The sequence below is a fragment of the Meles meles genome, chromosome 12, assembly GCF_922984935.1.
Source record: "Meles meles chromosome 12, mMelMel3.1 paternal haplotype, whole genome shotgun sequence".
In the NCBI taxonomy this organism is placed as follows: Eukaryota; Metazoa; Chordata; class Mammalia; order Carnivora; family Mustelidae; genus Meles; species Meles meles.
The window spans coordinates 32753670-32779729 of record NC_060077.1 but is presented as its reverse complement, the minus strand read 5'-3'; the positions used below and the strand labels follow the sequence as shown (position 1 = coordinate 32779729).

Genomic DNA, 26060 nt, shown 5'->3' with positions numbered 1-26060 from the left:
GACCTGGGCCCTCCTCATACCAGTCCAGGCTGCCCACCAACAAACGGGGCAACATAGGGCTAGGCCGGGGCTCTCAGGAGGGCTCCACTAGGGGAATGCCCACAGGTAGGAGTCCCAGACCCTTGGGAGGAAGCAGGTGAGGGGCCCCTGAGCTGGGGTGGGGGTCTGTATACGTGGTGAGAGCCCCCCTGGGCAATTTAGATGTGGACAGAGGGGTGGAACTAGCGAAGGACATTCTGATCCGACTGGCCAGCCAGCCACTGCCCTAGGTCAAGACAGAACCGCAGATTCAAGTAGGGAAGAGGTTTCTGCCCCAGCATTGTCCCTCCTCCACTAGGGGTGGTCCCCTGTCCTGGGCCTGGGGTGTCCCCTGAAACCTTCAGCCTGTCTGCAGGATTGTGGCGCCATCTGGTGGTCAGCTCTGGGCCCCACACTTTGGTTGGTTGGCAGAGGGTAAGGGCATCCTTCAAAGAAAGGAAGCGTCGTGGCCCCCCAGGTATACTAGCCAGGCCTGTGACCACTCCAGGTATCCCCACTTCACCAGACCCCAAGTTTCTCACTCAAATCCTTTGGGCGCATTGCCTGGGTGCAGAGACAGGCCCCAGGATCTCACGTCCCAGCCCTGTCTACTCCCAGAGTCAGGCAGAGGCAGGGAGTGGACAGCAAGGTGGGCAAGCACCCCGGATCCCAATCCTGGTAAGGACCTGGCAAGCTGACCCTGGCACTGGCCATCAGGCTCTCAGGCCAGGCTGACTCCCTGGGCACCACTGTCCAGCTAGCAGGGCAGACAAAGAAAGGGGTGAGCCTGGCCTGGGTGGGATCTTCTGCAGAGGCCCAGGCAGGGGTAGGGTGTTCACCCACCCAGGAGCGCTGGGGCCCCACAGCCCCCAGAACTACCACCTCCCCAGCCCGGAGCCCTCAATGCCTTGGCCGATAGTAATTTATTGGAGCTGTGCATCCTTGAGAGGATTTTCCTTGACATTCTTATTATCCCTTCGATTCTTAAATAAAAAACGTGAGCAGTGGGTGTCCAGAGAGTCACCCTGGAAGAGAAGACAAATGGCCTGCCACTGCCCAGGGACAGGACAGACAGAAGAGCAGCCCCTTCTACCCCTAAGCCTCGGCTTTTGAAATGGGACCACCCTAGAAGGACTTCCATAGGTCCAGGTTCCACCCCCCACCCACCCAGTGCCCTCCCTGCCCTTCACCGGCATCCTAGTGGGCCCTCCCCCAGCCCATTCTCTGTCCACCAAGGCTGCCCCCACAGGCTAGAGAAGGGAGGGGAGGCACCTATCTCAGCAGCTTTCGTGCACTTGCCTGGAGTGTGCCTGCCGGCCCCGGGATGGGGGGTCATTCTCCAAGGAGCCCCACCACTCACACGGCCACACCCAGTGCAAGACCACACTCAGAGACCCACTGGCCCCAACCATGGGCCACCCTCTGCTACCTGCTCAGAGCTAAGGAGAGCTCACCTCTTCCCAGGCCGTGGGAGGGAAATGAGGGGCCAAGAGTGACTTGATCACCCTCCCCAGGTTAGAGGGTAACCTGCAGCCTGGGGCCACACCGGGAAGCCTGCAGGGCCTGAGGGACACGTAGGGTGGCTCTGAGGCCGGAAGAAGGGAGGGTTTGGGCCAGGAGCCTGGGTTAGGGGAGAAATGGGTCTCCCCCTGAGGGGCTGTGCTGACCCAGGTACCCCGAGTTCCATCTGCTCCAGGACTGTTTCCCACCCTTTGATAGGAATGTGGGGCATCAAAAGTTGAAGTCCCTGGCCAAGCAGGAGCACCCTGGCCTGGCTCAGGGCAGGCAGGGCACGGTCCCCCACACCTCCTCTTTCTCCCTAGCCAACCCCTGCTCACAGGCTCCAGGCTCCCTGAGGCCACTGGGCATCATGGCAATTTGGGCAGGAAGTGGCTGCCATGGCAACTGGCGTCCAGGGAGGTGCGCTGCCTGGCAACAGGGGCCACGGCCCGCTGCTCCCTCCAATGCACTAGGGCCCCACTTCCCGCCCGTGGACAGGAATTCCGGCCAGTGTCAGGAGCCAATACGGATTCACTCCCCACCCTCCTGTGGGCATGCTGACACCGAGCCTCGCTACAGAACCCCCAGACACCCGAATCTGGGTGCTGGTTTGCAGGGCTCTTTAAACACGTTAGCATATCTATCCCCATTCATGGGAATGCCGTCCCAGCTGTGGGTCCTGAGCACCATCTCTCCCTCTGGGAGTACCCCCACTGCTTCGGATGTTCTCCAGCCCTGGCCACGTGGCCAGGACCAGAGGGACGGGGTGAAGAAGGCTTCAGGGAGCTGGGGTCTGTGGGGCCAGGCTCTGAGCCTCCAGCGGGGGTGGGGGGGCACAGCCTGAGTGAAGCTGTGGGTGCATCCGGGAATGTGGGGTTTCCAGACTGGCAAGGGAGGTGTCTCAAGGTCACAGGCAGGGGAGCCAGAGCTCCTGTGTCATCGGGGATGCTCTGAGACCTCCTCATACCCACTCAGGGACTGCCACTGCCTTTGGTGCTGACAGCCCAGCCAGGGTGCCCACAGTGAGACGTGAGGGCCCCATCCGCCATTTCCATATGTGACAGCCACCGGAACCACCATCTCCATGAGGACCTCTTTTTGCTCCCCCATTTAACATTCCTGAGCACCTGCTGGCACCCGGCGGGCTGAGGGACACTAAGGCAGGATGCAGCGCCCCCCTGCTCAGGCCCCGCCCTGCCCCTCCCCCACAGCGACCACCGCTTGGGGCTTTGCCTGGACTCCTTCCTCCTGGCTGCCTCACCTTCGAGGTCCTCCAAGAAGACTTCCTGGGCCCTCCACTTGAGTTGCCCCCTGCAGGGTACTCTGAACCAAGCACATCCTCACACCCATGAGATTCCAGAGAGGAATTATAGGATGGAGGCTCCTTCCTCCCTCTGCTGGCTGAGCAGCACCGCCCACCAACCACACCCCGCCGCCACTTGCCTGGCAGTTTGGGGGACCAGCTTGGGGGGCAGCTCCAGGAGCATCCTTCAAGCTCATCCCCGGGCAACACCTGTTGTTAAAGCCTGGAAATAGCCCCCCGACGCACACACCCTAGAAACAGAGGGGCCTCCTGGGGTCGGGGCCACACGTGTCCAGCCTGCTCTGGCCTGTGGACAGCACCCACCAGCTCCTCTGTCGGTGAGCCCCCCACCAGGGGATCCTGCAGTATATCCATCTCATGTGACAAAGAGTATAGGAAGAAGACAACTGCACATGAGGGATTTTGATTAACTTCTTCAGACAGGATGGGGGGACTAGATTAGCAGCACCGCCTGGGTGGAGACAAGCAGGAAAACAGGGCTTGCTAGGGGACAGTTCGACATGACCTCCAATGCGGAGGTGAGGCAAATGGTGCTCTGCTGATGGTGATGGCAGGACAGCAGGTGACCTGAGGACTCCCCATGCCGTCCCCTATTCCAGACTGCAGAAATGCAGCTGCTAGATGTTTGCTCAGACAGGAGGGCCTCTTCCCCGGGGCCTGACATGAAGATGCTCCAGCAGCTCTTAAAGTTAATGGGGAGAGAAACGTGCCCGTCAGCTCTTTCCTGCCTCCTTTATACACAGGAGCAGAGCAAAAAGAAAACCCATGTCCAATAGGCGGTCCCAAGACCAAAAAGAAAAAAAAAAAAAAAACACCACAAAGAGAATAAGGAAAATACAGGAAGCAAAAGTTTCCCTCCCTTCTAAACCCGCTGTATCCCTAAAACAGAGCAGGATGTTCTAGGAAAAGAATAGCGGGCATTCAAAGAACAATAACGATGTCTTGGCAATTTAAAACATGATTTCTGACATTCAGAAGACCGCCGGCCATGCCTGGTTTGATCCCAGCAGCACTGAGGGACGTTGAGGGCCTCCTCAAATTCCCACAGAAAACGCCTTCTGAGCTGATTCTCTCCCCAGCCCTACATCTGAAAAGCCCGAGGTCAGAGTAAGGTGCTTTCTGGAGAACTGTGAGGTGTCTCATTATTCCCACGTGATAGGCCCCTACAAAATTTAGTGGCTAAAATGATCACGACGTAGCCTGGGGCTTGGCGACTTGGCTTGTCCCTCGGAACCATGCTCCAAGGGGTGCACTGGGCTTATCTGCCCCTTTGGGCCTCTGGGGACAGGCTGGAATGACAGAAACTTCTTTCTTCCCATGACCTCTCATCTGATAGCAAGGCCACACCTCTGCAATGACGGAGGGTCCACAGGGCAGCAAAAGAGAGAGGTCAAGGCCCAGCACATATGCCCAAGTGATGCTCAAGGTTAGTCCAAAATCCAGGATGAAGAGAGGGACCCTGTCTCTCGATGTGAAGGGGACAAAGTCACATTGCAGGGGGGTGAGGGCACTAGGAGGAAAGGGATCTGTGGCCCTCTCTACCATGCAAGGACTTGAATCTGCCTTTCTGAGAGTGTTACTTGAGGATGGGCTTCCACAGAACAAGGGAGGGCACTGAAGAAGAAGAAGACGTGGACGCAGGATGTCCAGGGGTGGTTGGTGGGGGGGGGGGGTAGCTGCAGCAGCACAGGCCACACCATGGGCCGTTGGAAAGAAGCGAGGAGAAACAGACCAGGGACCTGAATCTGGCTCCAGCGTGGGTGTGGGCTCGACGGTCATTAAAAAGATCTCGCCACAGAAATAGAAGAAATAATCCTAAATTTGCACAGAACCACAAAAGACCCTGAATTGCCGAAGCCATCTTGAAAGAGAATACAAAGGGAGGTACCACAATCTCAGATTTCAAGATTTACTACAAACTTATAGTAATGGAAACAGTGTGGTACTGGGACAAAAATAGACATGGATCAATAGAACAGAATAGAAAACCCAGAAATAAACCCACGGTGATATGGTCAATTGATCTTGGACAAAGCAGGCAAGAATATTCAATGGGCGGTCTCTTCAACAAACCATGTTGGGAAAACTGGACAGCCACAGGCAAAAGAATGAAACTGGACCACTTTCTTACTCGGATTCAACAATCTCAAAAAATAAACTCAAAATGGATTAAGGATTTAAATGTAAGACGTGAAACCATGAAAATCCTAGAAGAAAGTACAGACAGTAATTTCTCTGACACTGGCCACACCAACGTTTTTCTAGATAGTCTCCTGAGGCAAGGGAAACAAAAGCAAAAATAAACTATTGGGACTACTTCAAAGGAAAAAGTTTCTGCACAGCAAAGGATACAGCCAACAAAACTTAAAGATGACCTGCTGAATGGGAGAAGATATTTGCAGATGACATCTCCAATAAAGGCTTAGCATCCAAAATATATAAAGAACTTCTAAAACTCAACACCTCAAAAGCAAATAATCCAATTTAAAAACAGGCAGAAGGGGCGCCTGGGTGGCTCAGTGGTTTAGGCCGCTGCCTTCAGCTCGCGTCATGATCTCAGGGTCCTGGGATCGAGTCCCGCGTCGGGCTCTCTGCTCGGCAGGGAGCCTGCTTCCCTCTCACTCTCTCTGCCTGCCTCTCTGCCTACTTGTATCTCTCTCTGTCAAATAAATAAATAAAATCTTTAAAAAAATAAAAATAAAAAATAAAAACAGGCAGAAGACATGAGCAGACATTTCTCCAAAGAAGACATGCAGGCGGCCAACGGACACGTGAAAATGTGCTCAACATCCCTCACCAGGGAAATGCAAATCAAAATTACAAGATACCACCTCACACCTGTCAGAATGGCTAACCAACAACACAAGGAAAATCAGGTGTTGGCAAGGTGTGGAGAAAAAGGAACCCTTCTGGGACGCCTGGGTGGCTCGGTCAGTTAAGTGTCTGCCTTCAGCTCGGGTCACGATCCTGGGGTTCTGGGATGGAGCCCCGCATCAGGCTCCCTGCTCAGCAGGGAGTCTGCTTCTCCCTCTGCCCTTGCTCCTGCTCCTTCTCTCTCTCTAATAAATAAATAAAATCTGGAAGGAAGGGAGGGAGGAAAGAAGGAAGGAAGGAAAAGGAACCCTCATGCACTGTTGGTGGGATTGCACACTGGTGCAGCCACTGTGGGAAACAGTATGTAGTTTCCTCAAAAACTTAAAAATAGATCTATGTTATGATCAATTAATTCCACTCCTGTGTATTTACCCAAAGAATACAAAAACACCAATTCAAAGAGATACATGCCCCCTATGTTTATCCCGGCGTGATTTACAACAGTCAAGATATGGAAGCAGCCCAGTCGTCCATCGACAGATGAATGGATAGAGAAGACGAGGTATGTAGAGTCCACGGAATATTACTCCAGCCATAAAAAAGAGTGAAATCTTGCCATTCGCTACAACACGGATGGAGCTAACGGGTATAATGCTAAGTGAAATAAGCCAGCCGGAGAAAGGCAAATACCATTGGATTTCAGCCATACATGGAATTTAAGAAACAAAACAAATGAACAGAGAAAACAAGAGAGAAACCAAAAACAACAAAAAAAAAAAGCAAAAACAAAAACAAAAAACACTCTTAACTACAGAGAACAAAACACTCTTAATTACAGCAGAGGGGAGGTGGGGGGGCAACTAGGTGGAGGGGATTAAGCGTACACTTGTCATGACGAGCACAGAGTAACGGGTAGAATTGTTGAATCACCGTATTGTACACCTGAAACTAATAGAACACCGTATGTGAACCACACTGGAATTAAAAAACAAAAAAATAAGTCTTCTTAAACACTGAAGAACGATCTTACGTCTGGTTCCGTCACTTAACAGTGGTGTGACCTTGGGCAAGAGACCCAGTGTCTTCATGTCTTAGTGTCCCCACCTATAAAGAGGATGATAATCGTCCTTCTAGAACCATTAAAGTAAATGTTCAATAAATGATTTTTTTTTTTTTTTTTAAATCCCGAAGATCGGTTAGGTGCAAAAGCCAGGCTGTGGGATAAGCTCTTCGGTGTGAAGCGCGCGCAGGGGGCGGGGGGGGGGGGCGTGCCACCCAGCTGGGCAGAATGTGCAGCCGAACCCCAGAAGGATCTTAATGACCAGGCTTTTGGGGGTGGTGGGGGGTGGGAACTGAGATGGGAGGATCGCACTGGATAACACGTCTCCTCTCGCCTTTGATTTTGTTTTAACTTTGCACCTGCATTATCTGTTACATTTTCAGAAAATAACTAATGCAGGTGGGGGAGCTGGGGTGGGGAAGATGCATGGCAGTGGGGGGGAAGGAGCAGAGAAGGACATTTCAGGAACAGGCACCTGAGGGTAGGGGCCCCCCCAGCCCTGGCTCTGGCCACCACCCCAGCCCATTATGACCTCCCTGGCTGTGCCCAGGCCTTTGTGACAGGCACTCTTGAGGCGGACCTGTGAGTCATGACACCTAGAGGGCCCTCAATAAGAGGGTGGCAGGTCGGGCCAGGCTAGAGCCTGGACCTGGGGTAAGGAAGGGGTTACAGGGAGGTATGGAGGGGCCCAAAACCCTGGGCCCCTGTGGCCACTCCCACCCCCAGTGCCCCCAGCCGTCAGCTTCAAGCAGCCACGGAGGATGCCTGGATCCACCCTGCCAGGGCTTTGTAAGGTGGCCCTGCCTGGTGCCTCTCAGCTCCACTCACTCCATAGAGTCTGCCAGGCCTTTCCCACCTCCGGGGGCAGGGGGCGGGGGCCCCAGGGTGGGGGGTGAGGTACCTGGGAACTTTATGGCAAGCGAAGAGGGCGAGATGCAGCGACCGAGAGACCCAGCGGGGGCAAGACAAGCACAAGTGGAGGCCAGGCTGGGGTGGGGCTGGCCGCTGCAATCGGGGCGAGAGCAAGGGGCACCCAGGCGGGGGGGATCCCCCAGCTCAGGGCCCAGACCCTGCCCTTGCCCACCCCTGCCAACGGGGTCAGGAACCCCGGCCTCGCCCAGGGCAGCCCCCTCCCCTCTCCAGAGCATGCCCCTGGATCCTGCAGAGCAGTCCTTCCTCCAGCTAGAGCAGGAAAACCAGAATCTGGTGAGTGAGGAGCCCCTGTGGAATCGGCCCGGGCTCAGAGCCCATCTGTGCAATGGGCTCGCAGCGGTTTGCAGCTACGACAAGCAGTCCCGTCTCTCTCTCTGCCCCCACCCACCCCCCCACCCCACAGAAAAGACAGAACCAGGACTTGCGGGAGCAGCTGGGGGCCCTCCTGGGGCCAGGGCAGCAGTTCCTACCCCTGTGCACAGAGCACACGAGCTGCACAGCCCTGGCCTGGGTAAGTGCACGGCGGATGCCCAGCCGTGGCAGGACGGAGGGCAGCTGTGACTCCATACGCCACAGCCCCACCCCAGCTCTCAAGAAGTCCATGACCACAGGTGCTGCCCACGGCCTCGGGGCTGACCCCAGGGCTCTTCCACAGCCCCCCGAGCAGGCCAGTACCCGGCCCCTGGAGGACAGGGCACCCTTGCAGCTGCTGCGGCGGGAGCTGTGCCGGGGGGAGGAGTCCTTCGTGCAGCAGTCGCAGGTAGGTCCCTGGGAGCCAGGCCAGGGGAGGGGGCTCTCTGTACAGCAGTCCTCGGTGGTCGGAGGAAGGAGCTGACACTGTTGGCCCTGCCTGTGCCCACACTGTGCCCCTCCCCAGAATGAGCTACAGCAGATCCGACTGTCCTTTGAGAGGAAGAAGATGGCCATTACCGAGGTGCCTGCCCAGCTGGGGTGGAAGGGCCTCTGGGGAACCCACCTGGTGGAACACATCTTGGAGGTGATCCTGCCCCTCTTCTCCCTCCAGGTGTGGGACGGCGTGGCTGAGGTGCACATGGCTCTGAACAACCAGGCTACGGGGCTCCTGGTAGGTCCCCAGAGGGTGACCCCTGAGGCTGAGGGGAACAGGGAGTAGGAAGAGGGTGCTGGGGGACGGGGGAGCATTAGGAAGCAGGGGAATGCGGCAGAGGAGTTGGGGTGAGAGGACCTGTTCTACCTCCTCTGCCCCCCAGAACCTCAAGAAGGACATCCGGGGAGTACTAGACCAGATGGAGGACATTCAGCTGGAGATTCTGGGGTGATGTGCAGGGTCAGGGGCCTGGGGCGCCTGGCTGAACTAGAAAGGGGCAGCAGGTGTCCTGACGGGGATGGGATGGCTCAACCCAGACCCTTCCCCAGTTCCACTGAACCAGACCCGGGGGGTGGGGCAGGCTGGGTTGAGGGTACACATGGCCCTGACGGTGCACTCCTCCCCCCATCCAGGGAGCGGGCCCAGTGCCGCACCCAGGCCAGGAAGGAGCAGCAGATGGCATGCGTAGCGGTAAGCCCCCTGCCCACACCCCAGTCTCACCCTGGAGGCCCCTCTTAGGGGAGGGAATGTGGGCTTCAGTGATGGAGGCCCCAGGGCGGGAGCCCCAGCAGGAACCAGCTGACCAAATATCCCTGAGAGGTGGCTGCAGGTGCCTGTCCTGGGTAAGAACTCGCAGCATAGGGAAACCGCCCTCCTCCGCCCCCAGCCCAGCCTCTGCTCCCTATCATGGGGTCAGGCTCTGACCCAGCCCCTCCCCTGCAGAAGGCAAGGCCGCAGCAGCTGGGATGTTCGGAGGGCCTCAAAGGCCAGCTCTGGTAGGTGGCTGCATGAGTGCATGGCCAAGCCCAGTCCCCGGGGACCGTCCCCGAGGGTACCCCCGCCCCCTGACCGCCGCCGCCCGCAGGCTGCTGGCCCTGAGGCTGCTGCTGGGCGCCCTACTGGCCTGCACCGCCGCCTACGTGTACGTGGTGGACCCCGCGCCTTTCGAGGGGCTGGTGCCTCCCCTGCTGAGCCGCGCCGCTGTCTGGAAGCTCCGGGCCCTGCTGGGCCCATTCCTGCGCCTGGAGGTGGACGACTTCCTGCCCTTCTAGGCCGGAGGCCCAGCGGCCCCAGTGAGGAGGAGGCCAGGCGGCCAGCGTGGCCCCAGGTGCCCAGCGGCTGCGCTGGCCCCTGCCCACGGCACTGCCGCACACCGTCCCCGCCAGGAGCTGTGGAGAAGGGTGGAGGCGGGGTCTGTCCTGAGGGCTGGGCCTGCTGCTGGACATATAGTCGTGACACACACGGCGCGTGTGAGCTTGTTTCCATGGAAACGGGGGGTGGCGCAGGCAGGAGGTTTTGCCGCCTTCTGAGGCCAGTCTCACACCAAGGTTTCTTCAGGGAGGGGCCTCTCCCTTAGGGCCATATGCCCCATCCGCCTGCTGGCCAGGCAGCCCCTCCGCAGGAAGCCCCCAGCCCACCCCGGGCCACCAGGGAGAGCTCTGAGCAGAGGGTGTCACAGGACAGTCTCCACTGAAATTGAGGACCAGGGGTCCTCGGGCCTCATCCTGGGGCCAGGCCCGATCAGCAGACCTCGGGGATCAGGTTCTTGGCCCTGAATCTGCTGACACACCAACTTGGCACCCCTTGCATAACCCTCCATCCCTATCTGGCTGAACACACCACCCTCTCCACACTCAACCGGCCACCACTCCCCCCCACCTCCCACTCCTGTCCCCTCCCCAACCTAGGATCCCTGTCCAGTCCAGCCTCCTGGCATTGCCCCAAGGCTCAGAGGACAGGGGGACCACGTTGGTGGACAGAGCTGTGGAGGTAAACACCAAAAATTTTATTTAGGGCATTAAATTGGGGTGGGGGAAATACCTTTGAGAACAATAGAGAATAGCTCTGTGGCTCGCTCATCCCCAAGTGGGAGAATTAGAGGCACCGCCCAGGCAGGAAAAGGGCCAGCCCAGAGTCCCGCCCTGCCCCCGGGGGCGTCCAGGCCCGGGCTGGCTGGCAGGGACTACAGGGCATGGGGCAGCGGGGGCCCTCTGAGCTCCCCCAGGTGCCACATCTCGGAGTCAAAGAGTGAATACGGCCGGGCAGGGCTGGGCAGAGCGGTCACCAGGAACACACTGGACTGGCAGGGTCTCCTCCCCGCCCTGGCAGGGCCCGGATGGCTCACCAGGCTGGCGGCTCCAAGAGGTTAAGGCATCTGTTCATGTGCTGGGTGTGGGGAGGAGGGAGTGCAGCGACCTGCAGGGGCAACCTGAGACCCCCACCCCAGCCCAACCCGCAGAGGCCTGGGCTCCCTGGGGAGGAAGTGGCGTCTAAAGTGCTCGGTCAGGCAGGGGAGGGCGGTGTGCTGGTCCCAGCAGCTCCAGGGCCCCTGCCTGGGGAGTGGGACCCCCTGCAGCAGGTGGGGACTTCCTGAGGTGGGTGGGCACAGGGTCACAAGCCCCAGCGGGCTGGGAGTCAGTCAAGGTGCGGCTGGTGGAGAGAGGACCCCCAGCCCCCGGCCCAGGGTCTGTGGCTGCCTGGCTTCCTGGGCTGTCCTCTCGGCCCCAGAACTGCCTACTTGGTGTCCCGCTCAGGCCCCGAGAGACTGGGGAAAAGGCTGGAGGCAGCTGAGTGCAGGCGGCACATAGCCCCTCGGGGGGGTACCCCAGCGGCCGGGCTCCATGGGGCCCGCAGCGGCGGGCGGTCCTCGGGGAGGCCAAGGTGGCATAGGTGCAGGCCGGGGGGCACCCTGGGCTGGCCACGCCGGCCCCATCCACGGCTGCAGGTGCCGATCCGCCCCCTGGGGGCCGCAGCGTCCCATGAGAGAGAAGCAGAAAGGTGGAGGTCAGCATGGGGCAGAGCTGCCCAGGGCAGGGTCCGAGGCCCAGCTAGCCTCCTGCGTTGGGCCAGCCCCCGCCCCAGTTCCTCCCAGTCTTTGCCCTGGCCGTCTCAGCCCTAAAGAGCCACGGATTCCCAGTGCCCCCACCCCCAACATCTGGCAGCAGGGGGTTGGTTGGGGGGGGTAGGGGAGGCTCAGGTGGCCAAGAGGGTGAGTTCCAGCGAGTGCAGCTGCAAGAGGCCACAATGGCCCCCCAGGGCCCTCCGCCGATGGGTGGCCCCCTAGACACCCCCTACTCCATCTCCCCCAAAAGCTCTTGGGTTCCCAGGGGGTTCCCAGGGGGTCTTGGGGCGGCTGCAACCCCAACCTTTCTTCAAATGCGCTGTTAACCACCAGGGATGCCGCAGACCCACGGGAGCCTCATGCTTGTCAGCCAAAGACCCATCGGCCAGCCCCCACCTCCCAAGCTTCCAACTCCGCTTAAGTCAGTGAAAAAAACCCACGAAGAATGCCCGTATGCCTGGCCAACGCCTCTCCCAGAGCCTGACCCACTCTGCTCCCCGCCCCCGGAGCCCCTGCATTGCAGCAACAGCCCTGGCCTTGCTCAAGGAAAGGAGCGAAATGACTCTTTTTCTTTTTTTAATAAAATTATAGATATATAGATGTAGATATAAAAACATAAAACAGACACAACGCAAGCGGACGCTGCCGTGTGCTTACTCTCGGGTCCCTGGCGCCAGGCGGAACTCTGACCCCCGCCCCCGTGGGCTTCCCACGAGGGCGCCGAGGCTCCCGTGGGGCCTGGACTTGGCATGTCTTGGGGTAGGGAATCTCCAGTTTGGCAGGGGAGAGGACTCCTGGTCTCATGGGCCCCCTGTGGCAGCGTCCGGCCCGTGCCTGCTCCCACCTGCCCCCCCAGTCGCCTCCCACAAGAGCATAAAGCAGAGGTTAAGGCTTCAATGAAAGCGAGTTTCCCGGCAGTGGGGGCAGCGGGGGCCCGAGCGTTAACACATGGGACGTGGCATGGCAGCTCAGCGCACAGACAATGGGGACGCACCCACCAGCTGAGTGAGACAGGACACACGGAGCCAGGACCCCACCCACAGCTGGCTGTCTGTCTGTGCCTCGTCCACCTGTCTCTCAGAACCCAGAGCCATCCCCGAGCTGGATGCCTGTAGGCTGGGGCTGGACTCCCCGAAGAGGAACTGGCCTGGCCAAGCTACAAACTTCCAGCGGGTCCCTGAAAGGCAACGAGTTAGGAGCAGCCGGGTGGTGGGGCCCTGGTCCAGGGCGGCCAGGGACCCAGGACTCTCTGTCCATCTCTGGGCCATGGTGACCCTTCTATGAGGGGAGTAGGTGGGGACCAGCCTGGGGACAGCCTCAGGGGCACGAGGGCAGCAGGTGTAGACATGACCCAGACCCCCTGGCCGTCCCCACCTATGGGAGCCGGGGCACCGACACACAGATCCCGCAGCCTGGCGGCCCCTGGTCCCACTGAGCCCTGTCAAGCAGATGGGCAGATGGACAGGCGGAGGAAGAGGGGTAGGCTTGTTGGAGGCGTGGTCTCTTCCGCTGACGTGTCCACACCAGGCCTGGGCCTCCTGGTCTCCCGGAGCAGAGCAGTCGGGAGGGGAGGGCAGCCGCTGGGGGTCTTGGTCCCCGGGGCTCCACGGCGGATGGATGGCAGTCAGTCCTCACACTGAGATCTCGTACGTGGTCCCACCCACGCCGGACACCTTCTTAACGAGCGTGTGCCGGGCAGGGCTGGCGGAGGGCCCCAGGGGGCCAGCGGCAGGACCCAGGCGGGCCAGGCCGGGGGACTGCCCGTTAAGCTTACTTGGGGGGGTCTTCAGCTGAGGGTGGTCCCTGCATCAAAACAAGCACATACACGCGCACACACAGTGAACACGGGACCACAGCATGACAGAGGCCAGCGAAGGCAACGGGACAGATGATGCAGACGCAGACAAAGCCCGGGGTGGCCCCTGCTTCTGAGCTCAGGAGGGCCCAGAGGATGGGTGGGGGTGCACAGCCTGCAGAGGGGGGACTATGTTGCCACAGGACAGACAGACGTCAGAATGGCCATCAGCCCCCTCCCAGGTCTCTCGGCCCCTCCCACTGGCACCGATCCCAGAGCACAGGGAGGCCAGATGGACACTGGCCACGCCCCCAGGCCCTGCACTGTCCCAGTGCCCCAAGCTGAGGAGCCCAGGAGTGACTCTGGCTCCTTCCCTGCTCCCTCTTAGGAAAACAAGAGGCTGTCTTCCTGCCCTCCAACCTGCCCAGTACTGACCAACAGCATTTCTGACATCGCTGCCCACTCACGAGGATGGGCGCCCCATCCCACCTCACTGTCCAGCTGCCACCCACTGGGCCAGTTCCAGCTGCAGCAGGGGCCTCCTTACTGAGTCCGTGCTCAAAGTGGCAGAGGAGACACCCTGACGACGGCCACACACACCAGGCGCTCAGCTCATATACTTGGACCTGACCCTGTGAAGCAGCCTATTTCCCCATCTCTGAGCAAGGAAGCCCTTACTTCCTGGGGCTATGAGCTCCCAGGCCAGCATGTCGTGCTGCAGGATGATGTCCCCCAGACTCAGCCTCCTCGACCACACCGTCTCCAGGGGAAGAAACCCCGGGGTCCCCCTGCCATTTGGTTGCACCAGCTGCAGGAGAATGCAGCCTTGGGCTCAAGGTACAAATCCTCCTCGCCCGCTATCCTTGGATGTGTGAGGACATCCTTGGAGATGGGCAACCCTCACACAGTCTGGCAGGGAACCTCCAAAGAGGATGAGCACCCAGAGGCAGCCACTGGCTTCCCAGATGGCCCCTGCATGCTCAGCTAAGAGGTCCCACAGGTGGTCAGATACCTGGCCTGTGCCGGGAATCCCCCGCCCCCAGCACCCACCTCTGCACAGCCAGCGAGGGTGGCGACTCCGGGAGGTCCGTGTGGATGAAGGCGACAGCTTTGGGGCCTGCATAGGAGGGTGAGCGGGGCGTGCTGGGTGGGGAGGGTGGGCCCTGGCGCACCGGAGACCTGTGCGAGCCACTGCCAGGCCGAGGCCCGGGGGCGTTGTTGTTGGCCAGGTCGGCCTGCAGGGAGGAAGAGGAGGTCCGCGGGGCCCGGCTCACGGCGCTGGACAGCGAGGACAGCGAAGTCTGCAGTGCGGGGTTACGGGCACCACCGAAGCCGGGCCCCGCAACTAGGTCATCTCTGGAGCCATAGCGCAGGGTCGGGCCACGGGGGCCCTCGGACAGCACGCTGGCCTGCTGCAGGCTGTAGGAGCTGGGCGCGTCATAGACGCCCGAGTCGCCGAAGAGCGAGTCTGCCTGGGACCGCAGCAGCCGTTCCCGCTCTTCCCTGTCCTTGCGCTCCTGGATGGAGGCCATGATGGTCCGGGACAGGTTGTCGTAGCGCACAGGTGAGGGCTCCCGCGGCCGGGGGCCCAGCACCGGGCTGAAGCTACGGGGTGGGGGCCGCGGCGGGTCACCCACCGCCCCTGGGTGCAGGTAGGGCGAGCGATAGCTGGCCACGCTGGCCGATGGGTGGGCTGGGCACGTGTGGCCGCTGGGTGAGCCGGGGTTGAGCAGACTGTCGTAGGACAGGCTGCCATTGCGGTTGGGCAGCGCATGGGGGGCGAAGATGCTGCGGTGGGGCGTCGGGGGCCCGCCCTCAGAGCGCAAAGGCTGCAGGGCCACGTGGTCCCCAGCCCTCCGGCTGGCCGCCTTGAGGCTCAGGGAGCGCAAGGCACCCGAAAAGGTGTCAGCAGCGCTGAGTGGCGGGGACGGGGGGTAGGCGGCGTGCAGGCCTCCGGACGTGTAGTCAGGAAGGTCCAGGCTGGGCTCTGACACAAAGTCCAGGCTGTGGATGCTGTCCTCTCCCAGCGTCAGGGAGTCGGGACCAGGGACCTGTGGGGAGAGAGGGCACACATCTACCATGCCCGGCCACCAGGTGCTCTGTGCCCCAACCCTAGAGGCTACAATCTCAGTGACACGTATAACCGACAAGTTGTTCCTGGAAGGTCTCCGTCCCCTAACCACCTCTTCCTTGCCCACCCCAGAAGGAAGTGGGGACAGGGGAGAAAAAGCACCCAAACGCTGTCTCCCCAGGGAAGGCTAGGCACCCTTCTCCTGCTCCTACTTCTCCACAGAAGAGGAGGGGGCTGTGGGGACAGCCTCGGGAGCTAGGCCTTGAGGAGATATAATAACCACACAGAGATCCTCTCCCAGGCACGTCACGGCTGAGGACTGCAGTCATGGCCACGTAAGACCAGAGCTGGGTACTGCATCTACCCAGGGCAGGCCCCTCAGAGCCCACACGGGGCAGGGCCTCCTGGGGGACAGCCATAGCAACAGCAAGGAGGGGCCTCTCTGAGTCTCCATGAACCAAAGCATGCCGGCACGGGCTTGGGCCAGGGATGAGAGCCTACAGAACCTCAAAACCCAGAGGGGACTTTAACAAACGTGCCCTCAGGGTACTCAGGCCAGAATCCTTGTGGGACCCAGGACAATCCCATCAAGATGAGGCAGGCAAGGGCACCTAAAGCCCCCCATTCCCAAGAAGGGCTGATGGACACCCCTCCTGGGACAGGACCATGGCATGCTGGCCAAGGAGGCCCAGACTCCCTGCCCAGCCCAGAGGGTCCAGAGATGCTGGCTCGAGCAGGGCATTAGTCCTGGGGGGAGGCGACTGACAGGTTCAGGCATACTGGCCCAGTCACAGGCTCGCCTCTTGGATGGCCACGAAAGAGGGTGGGCATCCTGGGAATGTTCGGGGTTCTGGATCATTCCTCAGGCTGTCCAGGGTTGCCAACTGCTCCGCAGTGATCGTAGAGTACTTATACAACTCAGAAAAAATAAATGTGCTTTCTTAAACAATCTCAAATTCTTCTGAAGCCTTCCCGTGGGCCTTACAGAGTGACTTAATAGTGGAATTCCAGGCATCCTGGCACACACTGTCCCTGGGGGCAGCCGCCTACCAGGCCAGCGGGCAATGCCACCAGCCAAGGAGAAGGGGCCAGCCAGGACGGCCTGTGCCAGCCCTTCCTTCATGCCTAGCTGGGATTCCCACAGAGAGAGGTCCTGCTGGCGCCCACAAGGCTCTCTATGACCCGATGGCCCCAGGGACAGGGCCTCCTGGGGCAAGTCCTCCAGGAGTGGGACCTAGGGGCTGAGGCCTCTGGGGACAGGGTCTCCAGGAAGGGGAGAGTAGGACTTCCTGGGGTGGGGCCAGGCCTCCTCACCTGCTCACCAGGCCCGCAGAAGGGCGCCTTGGGACCCGAGGGAAAGGCAGGCCGGAACTTGTACATGGCAGGTGTCGGGGGGCTGGTCCTCTGCGCCGACAGGGCGCTCTCTGGGGAGATGGACCACGGTCAGGTTGGGGTCAGTCCATGTCCCTCCCTCTGTCTGGCTACCACCACCTCACCAGCACTGCTCGGGCGTGGGGTCTGCAGGTCACCTCCGAACGTGCCGGCCTCCGCCTTGGGGGGCAGTGGCGGCCCCAGGTCCAGCGGCTTCTCATCCAGCCGGTCCAGACTGCCCTTGGACTGGGAGGGGGCGTGGTCAGTGGTAGGTAGGGTATGGGCCAGGGGTGGGGCATAACTGGGGATTCCTCCCTGGGCCCTGGGCCCTAGACCCTTCTCCAGAATCTACCCAATTCCTCCCCCTTCCACTTCTAGGCCCCTTCCAACAGAGCTGCTTCCTGCCTCCAAGGGTCTGCCCTTTATCCCATCCCCTACCTGACCCCAGGGCCCCCACCTTGCTGCGGCCCAAGCCAGCCTTCAGCCCGTTGTCACTAAGCTTGACCTTGAGTGGGGCAGCTCGCTCCAGGAGCTCAGGCCGAAGGAAGGGCGGCTTCAGGCGAGCAGCCAGCGGCAGCCGGGGGGGCTCCACCACGTACCTGCGCCGGGGTGGGGGCAGAGGGGTCAATGGCCAGACCAGGGTGACCGGGCCTGAATGCTCACCAAAGGCAAGGCTGGCCACACCTGCCAGAGGCAGAGGTCAACTGGGCTGAGGGTCCACACCTGCCCACCCCAAACCCGGCAGAGGCCCCTTGACACCCCATCCAGGCCTCACCGGGGTGCCAGAGGGCTGCACAGCACGTGCTCCACATTCCCATAGCAGCCTCGGGTGAAGGGGTTCACGCCCCCGCGGAACTTGCCCGTCACCTGTGGACGTGGGACCCCTCAGCCAGCCTGGCCACCCAAGGTCCAGGACAAGGCAGACAGGGGGACAGGCAGGGATGTCTGGGGTTCCTCAGGGGGCAAGTTGGGCAGGTCGGCCCAGGGTGCCCCCCACCCATTGCCCCCCGATGTTCCCTGCAGGAAGCTGCCAAATTTCTGGGCCCTGAGTTACTGAGGGCTGCAGTGTCCAGAGGTGGGAGTGAGCGGGGGAGGGGCAGCACAGGTGCGGCCCCACACTCCATGCACCACCCTGGGTCTCCTCCCCCTACGGAAGCTGAGGGCTCCAGCAGCCCTTCCCTGACACCCCCCAACATGGGCCTGGTGCAGCCCTGGCCCTCTTGGCCTATAGGGGATGCCCCCTATCCCCATCGCTGCAGGGGCCCTCCTTGGGTTAGCACCTGCTCATTGGTGGTACGCCCCCGAGTGACCAGCACCACGTGGAAGCCAGTGAGGCCGATGACAGGGATGAAGAAGAGGCCAGCCACACACATGACGGCCATGCTGGCTCGTTAAGGCCAATGGCCATAGGTGAAAACACGGAGCCGGTGCCCATGAACAAACCACTCCCACTGCCACCCAACCAGCGATGGTTGACCCACCCTCGGGATTCCCGGGCAGTCACCCCACCCCCCTGAGGGCCAGTCAAGGATACGTGATGGTGGTGTGGGCAGCTCCCAGCCCCTCAGCGTGGTTCAGCACATAGACCAGGCCAAAGGCGACGACACCCACCATGTGTGCGCTGAGTGACAGCAGGAACAGGAAGAAGTATCGGTAATTGCGGCGCCCAATGCAGTTGTTGACCCAGGGGCAGTGGTGGTCAAAGTCCTGAGCAGGAGCAGTGAGTCAGGGCACAGGGTGGGTGGGAGGGCAGGGAAGTGACATGGGGGCAGACAGGGTGGCGGGACGGTCACCTCTACGCAGTTGTCGCAGACGCTGCAATGGGAGCAGCGAGGTGGGCGGTAGAAGTGGCAGGTCGCGCACCACTTCATTCGGACCTGGATGCCCCGCACGTCCACATTCTTGTACAGCGGGGCCCGGAAGTCGTCCTCCTTATCCTCGTCCTCATCCGCTATGAGCCAGGGCCAGGGGAGGGTGGCAGGAAAGTGACTTCCCTGACAGGAGAGTCCTTCCCGCATCTCTGCCAGCCCACCCACCAGGACCCACCCCTGAAAGGCTCTCACATGTCAGTCACTCACATTCTAGTGAAAGTGAGCAGATCACATGCCCTGGCACAGGGCCCTACCTCGGGGGAAGACGCCAGGGTCCATGAAGGTGGCCATGCTGAAGTTGGCCAGGACAAAGAGGAAGATGATGCCATTGTAGACAGGAACAGCTGGGGACACAGCTCGAGTCAACCATGGGCACCTGCGTTGGACAGCAGGGCAGAGCTCAGTCTGGGGGGTACAGCAGATGGGCGGGGATGGGGCGTGGGGACAGATGAACTAGGTAGGCATGGCCACACATAGGCAGGCTGGGCCATCAAAGGCCACCATCAGTTCTCAACGTGGCAGTCGGGGAGGCCACTGCCGCCACAACCCTGATGGGAGACCTCTGCCCATCAGCCTGCCACTTCTCTCCTCAACGATCGAGGCTGGGCACCTTGTGGCCCGTATGTGGGCTGCCCACATGTGGACAATGACTCCAGCAACCGTCCAGGTGCGTATTAGGAATTCAACTCGCGGTTGAAGACACTGAGGCTCAGAGAGGCCTGTGGGCCCGGGCTCCCACGTTTAGGAGGGGTGGCAGACTGGAGGCAGGAGTCCAGGATGAAAAATGAGCCTAGTCTACCTGGCTGCTAGGACAGACAGAAGCAGCCCCAGTCTTCAGGCAGACCTGTCCCCAGCCCAGCAGGGCCTCTTTGCCAGGGAAAATCTGGGACAAGCGGAGCTCCAATTCTCAGTCAGGAAATGCATGGTGGGTGGCCCCCCTGTTTTTCCCTGAGGCATGAAGTCTCAGGGTCTGGGCCACTGGGCATATCCGCATCCAGCCAGCTCTTTCTTTCTAGTTTGTCATCTTACTATCCATCTGACAATGGGGAACACCCAGAGACTCTAGAAAAGCATGATACCCCCTCTCCACTTACCATCTTTTACTACCCCCGCACCCATGGCTCAAGGCTGAGCCTTCTTCCAAGAAGCCTTCCCAGATTCCTGGCACCCTACAAGGATCTCACACACCTCCCCGATGGGTGCTCTGCCAGACACTGTCCTCTTCTGCCCTCTAGGGACCAGACCAGAGCCCTCTCTGTGGAGATCTACCAGTCCTTGGGCATATAACCTGCGGCCCCGTGTCCCAACCCTGCAGCGGGTCCCTGAGTCCAACCACTTGGCTCCCACAAAGTTCCTCTGGCCTCAGATGGTTCCTGGCTGTTTTGACAAATGGGGGGCCCCTGGTGGGCTCTTCCCCTCCCCATACCTAGCCCCTCTGTGGAACTGGAGGGCCAGGGAGATCCCCCGCAGTAGCCCTGACTGAGAGAACAGGGCATTGTGGCCTCCAGCAGGGTGAGTAGGGCCCATGGCCCTGCCCACCGCCCCAGCACACGCCGGCCACGCTGGTGTGCCCACGCCTGCCTTGGCCAGGAGCCAGCCCCGCCACCCCAGCAACCACCTCCATGGCAGCAGAACTTCGCTATTTTTAGTGGAAAGCGAGAGGCTATTTAAAGATTCCACTTCCCACGGCAGCAGGCGCAGCGGGCCAGGAGCCGCAAGTTACCCCTTCCTTTTCTCCAGGACCTGCTGTGGAGGTGGACGTGCTCCCTGAGGACATGGGTTCCCTCTGCAGGGAGGGCCTTCCTCCACTACCCACTGCCCGGGCAACCCTGAGTGCCCACTAGTCAATGCCTTCCACATTCCCCAGCCCCGCGAGCTAAAGCATGGCACACAGACGGCGCTCAAAGTATGTCGTGGTCTCTGACCCAATCCCATTCAGCAAGGTGACAGCAGGCCCTGGAGGCCTGGTCTGCTTGGCAAGGTGGGGTGGGGAGCAGAAGCCAAAATGCCAGTGGGGACAGGCTCTCCAGGCAAGCAGGAGCTGTCAGCTCCGGAGAACCAGGAGGCCGGGAGAAGTGGGGGCTCCACTCAGGTGGGGCAAGCCAGCTCCCCATGGTGCCTTCTGGGAAGGGCTAGCTGTGCGATCTGCACAAAATGAAAATGCAGGCCTGGTGTTTAAAAAGTGTCAAGAATGCCAAGGCCAGGACAGCAGAGCACTAAAGGCAAGGGTCGGCTCTCGTGCACGTGCAGGGCCCGTGCCAGTGGGGCCAGCCCGCCCCCGGGGAGGAAGGGATGGAGAGGTCATGAGGTGCTCTGGGGCTGGCAGACGTGCACACACGAGCTGCAGCAGGTGGGTGGGCATGGCCAGCACGAGGACACGGTGCGGGCTTGGCAGGGAGGAGGGGAGGCATGGGGACAGTCAGAGGCTCCATCCCCGCCGTCCGCGTTTTGCCAGTGGATACCAAGAGCCTGTTGCCCAGCTGCCCAGTGCAGTGAACCACAGAATCCTCCCTTCCAGCTGTAGGGAATGGGCGCTTCTGCTCCCCTATTTTACAGCAAGGGGTGGGTATGGGACAGTTTGTCACATACCTAGACCTTGGGGTGAGAATACGTCTGGGCTGGGATTCAAACTCTCATGCAGGCAGGCGGGGACTGAACCCCACAGGCAACCCCACAGACAGGAATCCCGCACTGGCCGGAGTCTCCCCTGGCCCAGGTGGTCCATACTGCTTTGTCCTCTCTGAGCCTCAATGAACACCTACTCCCACCCCGGCTGTACAGGCTGGACAGCTGCCCTGAATGAGATGCCTAGGGTGACACCTGGAGAGCAACAGGGCCATGTTTGGGAATCTGATACATGACAGGGCAACGTCTGCACTGAAGTGTAGGTGGCCTCTGTCCACTATGGGTGCCACCCCTCTGTGTGCCTGGGCCACACACAGCAGGGAGAGGGGGCTGGGGCCTTAGCTGGTGCTGGGCAGGCTTGTGGCTGGGGTGCAGGCCTCTGACAGGGACCTGAGCCACTGCCCCACCCACCCACCATCACCAGGCCCCAGGCTCGACACCTCCCGGGCATTCCTGACCCCTCATCCTCCCTCAGGAGGCCACTATGCCAGGCCACGCCAGGAGGGTCCAGGCCTGGGTCAGGCCAAATGAGAACCAGCTCCCCAGCCAGAGCCAACAGGCACACGCACAGACATGTGTCCCCACGAGCAGGCAGGGACACAGGCACACGCACACGTGTGATGCACACACAGACACACAAATACACTCCAGGACACACACGTGTGAACACATGCCAGTGGATATACGCATACACAGACACATGTACACACACGACCACATCCAAAAGGCGCGTGGACATGAGCATACACCATGTGTTGACAAGCAAGACACATGTGCATAAATGTTTGTGAGAACAGGCCTGCCCGACACACACACACATGGCCGCAGAAACACACCTGTGCCCTCGTTCATGTACACACACACTCATATGCACACGCGAACACACACAGATGCCGAAATGCCATGCCCTTCCTCAAACCGACCCCCTGTCTACACGCTCCGTTTCTCTGTGGACCAGGCAAGCGGGAGGACGCGTGAGGACGTGCAAGCTCTGTGGGCAAGGCCTGGCAGGCAGAAGTGCTCAGGCCACCTTGAGTCTGTCCTAGGCTCCAAGAGGGGCCCCTCCGCCCACAGGGACAACACTCCACTCCCACCCAGGGGCTGGTGTGCTCCAGGCCGGGGCTGGCCACCCCTTGCTGACTGCAGCCACCCTGTGGGGGCCCGGGCCGGGCCTGGGTTGGGGGCTGGCCCAGCTCTGGGGCTGGAAGCCCTCTCCCGACCCAGCCCCCGCCTCCTGAGTGTTAGGGCCACACGCCACTGCCATGGGCCCCACCCAGATTGAGGCCCCAAGTCCGCCTAGCCCGGCGGGGAGACACCACCCAGTGGGGGTGGGGGGGTTCCACAGGGCCAGTATGCGCGCCACAGCTAAATGTGGAATGGAAAATTTTAACTCAGACGTTTTCATTTAAATCGGGTTCTTCATTAATACTGTTTGTGTTTAAGAGTGATGCACATGCACAGGGGCACCTGGGCCCAGAGGGTCTGTGGCCACTCTACCCTGGCCAGGCTAGGCAGGGACCTCTGTCCTCCTGCACCCATCCAATCCCTGCAGACACCTAAGAGATGAGGCAACTGAGGCTCAGGTGGCCAAAGATACTGTAGGCCACAGGCAGTGAGGCCTGGCAGGGGGCTCACCCCGAGTTTCCTTCCTTCCTGCCAGGGGCTCTGTCCACCTGGGCCTGCCCCTCTACCATCCCATGCTGGGCGTTCCAGGCTGCCTGGGCCTCTGGGCACGGGGGCGCTCAGGCCCATCCTGGGGAGAGACTGTGACATCCCAGAAGTCAGCCCCCTGGTCCTGGACAGAGACAAGATGGCCCAGCCTGGCCCCAGGGATTGGTAACCCAAAAGCAGCCCTAGCTTTCTGATGTTTCCAGACTTCCTGTCATCCTCCAAAGTGGCTCTGGGAGGAGGAAGGGGCTAAGGCAGAGACCTGACCTGGGGGCTCTTGGAAACCCACACAGCACCTAACCCAGCCTGGCATTGAGCCACAGTATGAAGGGCTTCTGGGGCCCCAGAAGGGGCAACTCGTGTTTACTGAGCAGAGAGGGGGCCTGGGGCCACGCAGCATCCAATCAAGTTCAAGGGGTAAAAGCAGAGACGAGAGAAGCCAGTGGGGACCCCAAGGGCAAGGTGGAGAAAACACGGGAGTGGGCTGCTCTCTCCTCCCTACATGTCTAAGTCTGCAGCAGGCCTGGACCCAGAGAAAGGTAAAAGTTTGGGTGCTAGGGTGACCAGAGGCCTATCCCAAGGAGGCAACCACTGGGACCCCTGCTTGTCTGGAATTTGGCACACTGTGAGTGGTGTCAGTAGGCCTGGTTCGCCCCGCAGAACCTCTTTTCAGGAACCCAGTTGCTTTGGATGACCCCGGTAGAGCAAGGGTTAGGGTAGGCCAGGGTCCCCCGTGGCCTTTTGGCCCAGGGATTGTGGCCTCAGTGGCCCAGGGGAGCCCTGTCCTAAGGGTGATCAAGGCTCCACTGGCTAGAGGATGCCTGCGCCTGGCCCCCAGCCGGTGCCCCTGCACCCTCAGCTTGCTGCAGAGGCACATGCCACCTTCTCTCAGGTACAGTGGGTCACATACAAGGCAGGACACAGGGAAAGGCCTGCAGCACCCTGAGCGAAGCCTGCCCCTCTCTTGTCCCTGAACCCAGAGCCCCAGCTCTGAGGAGGAAGGAAGAACTTGGCAGGGTGCAGGAGCATCAGTGCCCACATCTTGAGATGTTTCAAGTTCATAGGACAGCCGTGTAAGGGCCCTATGAAATCACAGCCAAGGGCTTATGACAAGCACACTACCTCGGGGCTCAGGTGAGCCTAAGAGGAGAGGAGAGGAAACAGGCAGGCTCTCTGGAGCAGGGTTGGTTTCAGTTTCTTGGAAGATTTATTTCCCTGCATTTCACAAGTTCTTGAAAGAGAACACATATTACTTTTAATGTCAGGGAGGAAAACACTGAATTACACTTCGGGAGTGAAAAACCAGGACCAGCAAGTGGAGGCCAGGCTACCACAAAGCACACCTGAGGCCAGGTGTGGGGCACCCCAGGGCCAGGACTGGGCCAGGTCCCACCTCTCCAGAAGACCCTGCACTCGCTGCCCACCTGCCCCTCTCCTCTCTGCCCCACAGCCAACAGCATCTGAGTAACAAGAACATGCCTGCTTGCCAAAGCCAGAAATAAGCCCGTCCACACAGGCCTTTTTTAAACCCGCTCTTGGCAGCCTATGCGCCCACCCAGCCCCGCCCTCCAGGTAGGGAGCTCTTGAGCCTCCATGGGCACCCAATGGAGGCTCGCCGTCCTCATAACTGCTACCCTCACTCTCGCTAAGGCAAAGCAGGGGTGCCAAGCCAGCTCTTGCTCCCCTCAACCCCAAGCTCATTCACCCTCGGGCTGACCTGCCTTGGAAAAGAGGCCTCTCGAACTACAGCCATTGGTGACACCTCAGTTTCCCGGGAAGGCTTGAGCAGTCATTGCTGTAGTCACCTGGGCTGTTTCTCAGCATGGGACTTGGGGAAGTGGGTAGTCCCAGATCTGCATGGCTGGAGCCTGGAACTCCCACCCCTCCTTGTACCTGAGGGAACCCTGTTGGCAGTGGGGAGGGGGTGCCCCACAGCCATGGTGTTGTCAGCAGGCTTATGTGTGAGCCAGCCTGTCTCAGATGAAGTTCTGAGGCCCTGCCCGCCTTCTGCCTCAAGGGTCCCAGTGCCCAACATGGCCGGTGTCCCTGGGTGTGGCCTGGCCTGGGCCCTGCAGCTGCGACCCCGAGCCTTCCTGAGAAGGTCAAGGGAGGGTGGAGGGCACTGCCAGGCCAGCATCAAGGGTGGCTTTGGGACAGGCACGTGGCAGCCTGGCCAGGCCACACCTACGCGGGAACAACTTGGCTCTGGCCCTAGACTGGACAACCAGGAGTGGACCCAAGAGCCACCCACAGCTCCTTGTTGGAGGGCTGGTGGCTCTCAGCAGCCTCTATCCCCCCCTCATGCAGCCTGTGGGGAGGGGAGGGCTGCAGCCACACCCTGGGCAGCCACTGCACACACTCCCCTGTTTGGGCCCAGCAACTGACACCCAGGGCCTGGCACAATCATGAGGTGCCAGCCAGGCACTTGTGTCCCCACACAGAACTCACCTGTCCCTGGTGCCCCTGTATAGGCACACTCACTGTTTCTGCCTCAGCCCAGGTCGGGGTGGGGAGCTCACATCACCCACAGCCCAGCCCTGGTGCCAGCCCTGTCGTGCCCAGCCCTCCTGGCCCCTGGCCCCCTGCCCTGCCCAACCCGCGGGCCTTGTCCCCCCAGGCCTGCCAAGCTGCATCCCCCGATGTACCGGCCCCTGCCCCTTTTGGCCCGGCTGTGGCTGCCTGTGCACACCTCCGGTGCCGCGGGGGACTCACGTGAACACGAAGAACAGGGTGCTGGAGCCGACCAGCAGCGCGGCGGCCGTGGCCACCGGGATGTACTTGGCGGGTTTGAGGCGCGTCCCGGGGCTGCGGGGCATCCTGGGCGCCGCGCCGCCGCATCCCTCCCCGGGGCCGGGCGGGCGGGGCCGGCCGGGGTCGGGCCGGGGTCGGGCGGGGCGGGCTGGACGCGGCGCAGGACCCGCGGCGGCGACGGCGGCGGCGGCGGCGGTGGCGGCGGCGGCGGCGGCGGCGGAGGAAATCCCACCCCACGGGTAGCGGCGGCGGCGGCGCGCTGATGTCAGCGCGCCCCTTAAGGTGGACTGAGCAGAGAGGCGGGGCAGGGGGCGGGAGCGGGGAGGAGGGGCGGGGCGGAGCTGAGCGCTT

The 26060-nt window shown here is 60.9% G+C and overlaps 2 protein-coding genes across 4 annotated transcripts; one reads left to right on the top strand and one right to left on the bottom strand.

Moving 5' to 3' along the window:
* The first annotated feature begins 7394 nt into the window (after window positions 1-7394).
* Window positions 7395-9767, top strand: CCDC188 (coiled-coil domain containing 188). The gene is made up of 9 exons (XM_046024257.1): window positions 7395-7922; window positions 8053-8160; window positions 8305-8409; window positions 8527-8583; window positions 8674-8733; window positions 8879-8943; window positions 9129-9186; window positions 9439-9491; window positions 9581-9767. The coding sequence occupies exons 1-9, from the start codon at window positions 7395-7397 to the stop codon at window positions 9765-9767; spliced, it is 1221 nt and encodes a 406-aa protein (XP_045880213.1).
* A 726-nt stretch (window positions 9768-10493) lies between these two features.
* ZDHHC8 (zinc finger DHHC-type palmitoyltransferase 8) lies at window positions 10494-25854 on the bottom strand. 3 transcript variants are annotated; one of them, XM_046025890.1, is made up of 11 exons: window positions 25671-25852; window positions 18920-19041; window positions 18588-18745; window positions 18329-18501; window positions 18075-18177; window positions 17570-17661; window positions 17252-17393; window positions 16920-17040; window positions 16738-16847; window positions 14403-15403; window positions 10495-11455 (listed from the first exon to the last, which is right to left on the bottom strand). In XM_046025890.1, the coding sequence occupies exons 1-11, from the start codon at window positions 25772-25774 to the stop codon at window positions 11230-11232; spliced, it is 2352 nt and encodes a 783-aa protein (XP_045881846.1). In that variant the 5' UTR covers window positions 25775-25852; the 3' UTR covers window positions 10495-11229. The 3 variants fall into 3 exon arrangements, with proteins under 3 accessions (XP_045881848.1, XP_045881846.1, XP_045881847.1); XM_046025891.1 differs by lacking the exon at window positions 10495-11455 and adding an exon at window positions 11483-13360 and having other exon boundaries at window positions 25671-25850; XM_046025892.1 differs by lacking the exons at window positions 16738-16847; window positions 16920-17040 and having other exon boundaries at window positions 10494-11455; window positions 25671-25854.
* Window positions 25855-26060: the final 206 nt, after the last annotated feature.

What these genes read in the sequence shown, in the direction of transcription:
- CCDC188 (XM_046024257.1), top strand. Translation starts at nt 7,395, where the DNA reads ATGGAGGGGCCCAAAACCCTGGGCCCCTGTGGCCACTCCCACCCCCAG. An exon ending in CCTTCGTGCAGCAGTCGCAG is followed by an intron (nt 8,410 to 8,526) that starts GTAGGTCCCTGG and finishes GCCCCTCCCCAG; the next exon opens with AATGAGCTACAGCAGATCCG. An exon ending in ATTCAGCTGGAGATTCTGGG is followed by an intron (nt 8,944 to 9,128) that starts GTGATGTGCAGG and finishes CCCCCCATCCAG; the next exon opens with GGAGCGGGCCCAGTGCCGCA.
- ZDHHC8 (XM_046025890.1), bottom strand. Translation starts at nt 25,774, where the DNA reads ATGCCCCGCAGCCCCGGGACGCGCCTCAAACCCGCCAAGTACATCCCG. An exon ending in GCTGCCCACACCACCATCAC is followed by an intron (nt 18,178 to 18,328) that starts GTATCCTTGACT and finishes TTAACGAGCCAG; the next exon opens with CATGGCCGTCATGTGTGTGG. An exon ending in CCCTCGCTGGCTGTGCAGAG is followed by an intron (nt 11,456 to 14,402) that starts GTGGGTGCTGGG and finishes TGCGGCCCCCAG; the next exon opens with GGGGCGGATCGGCACCTGCA.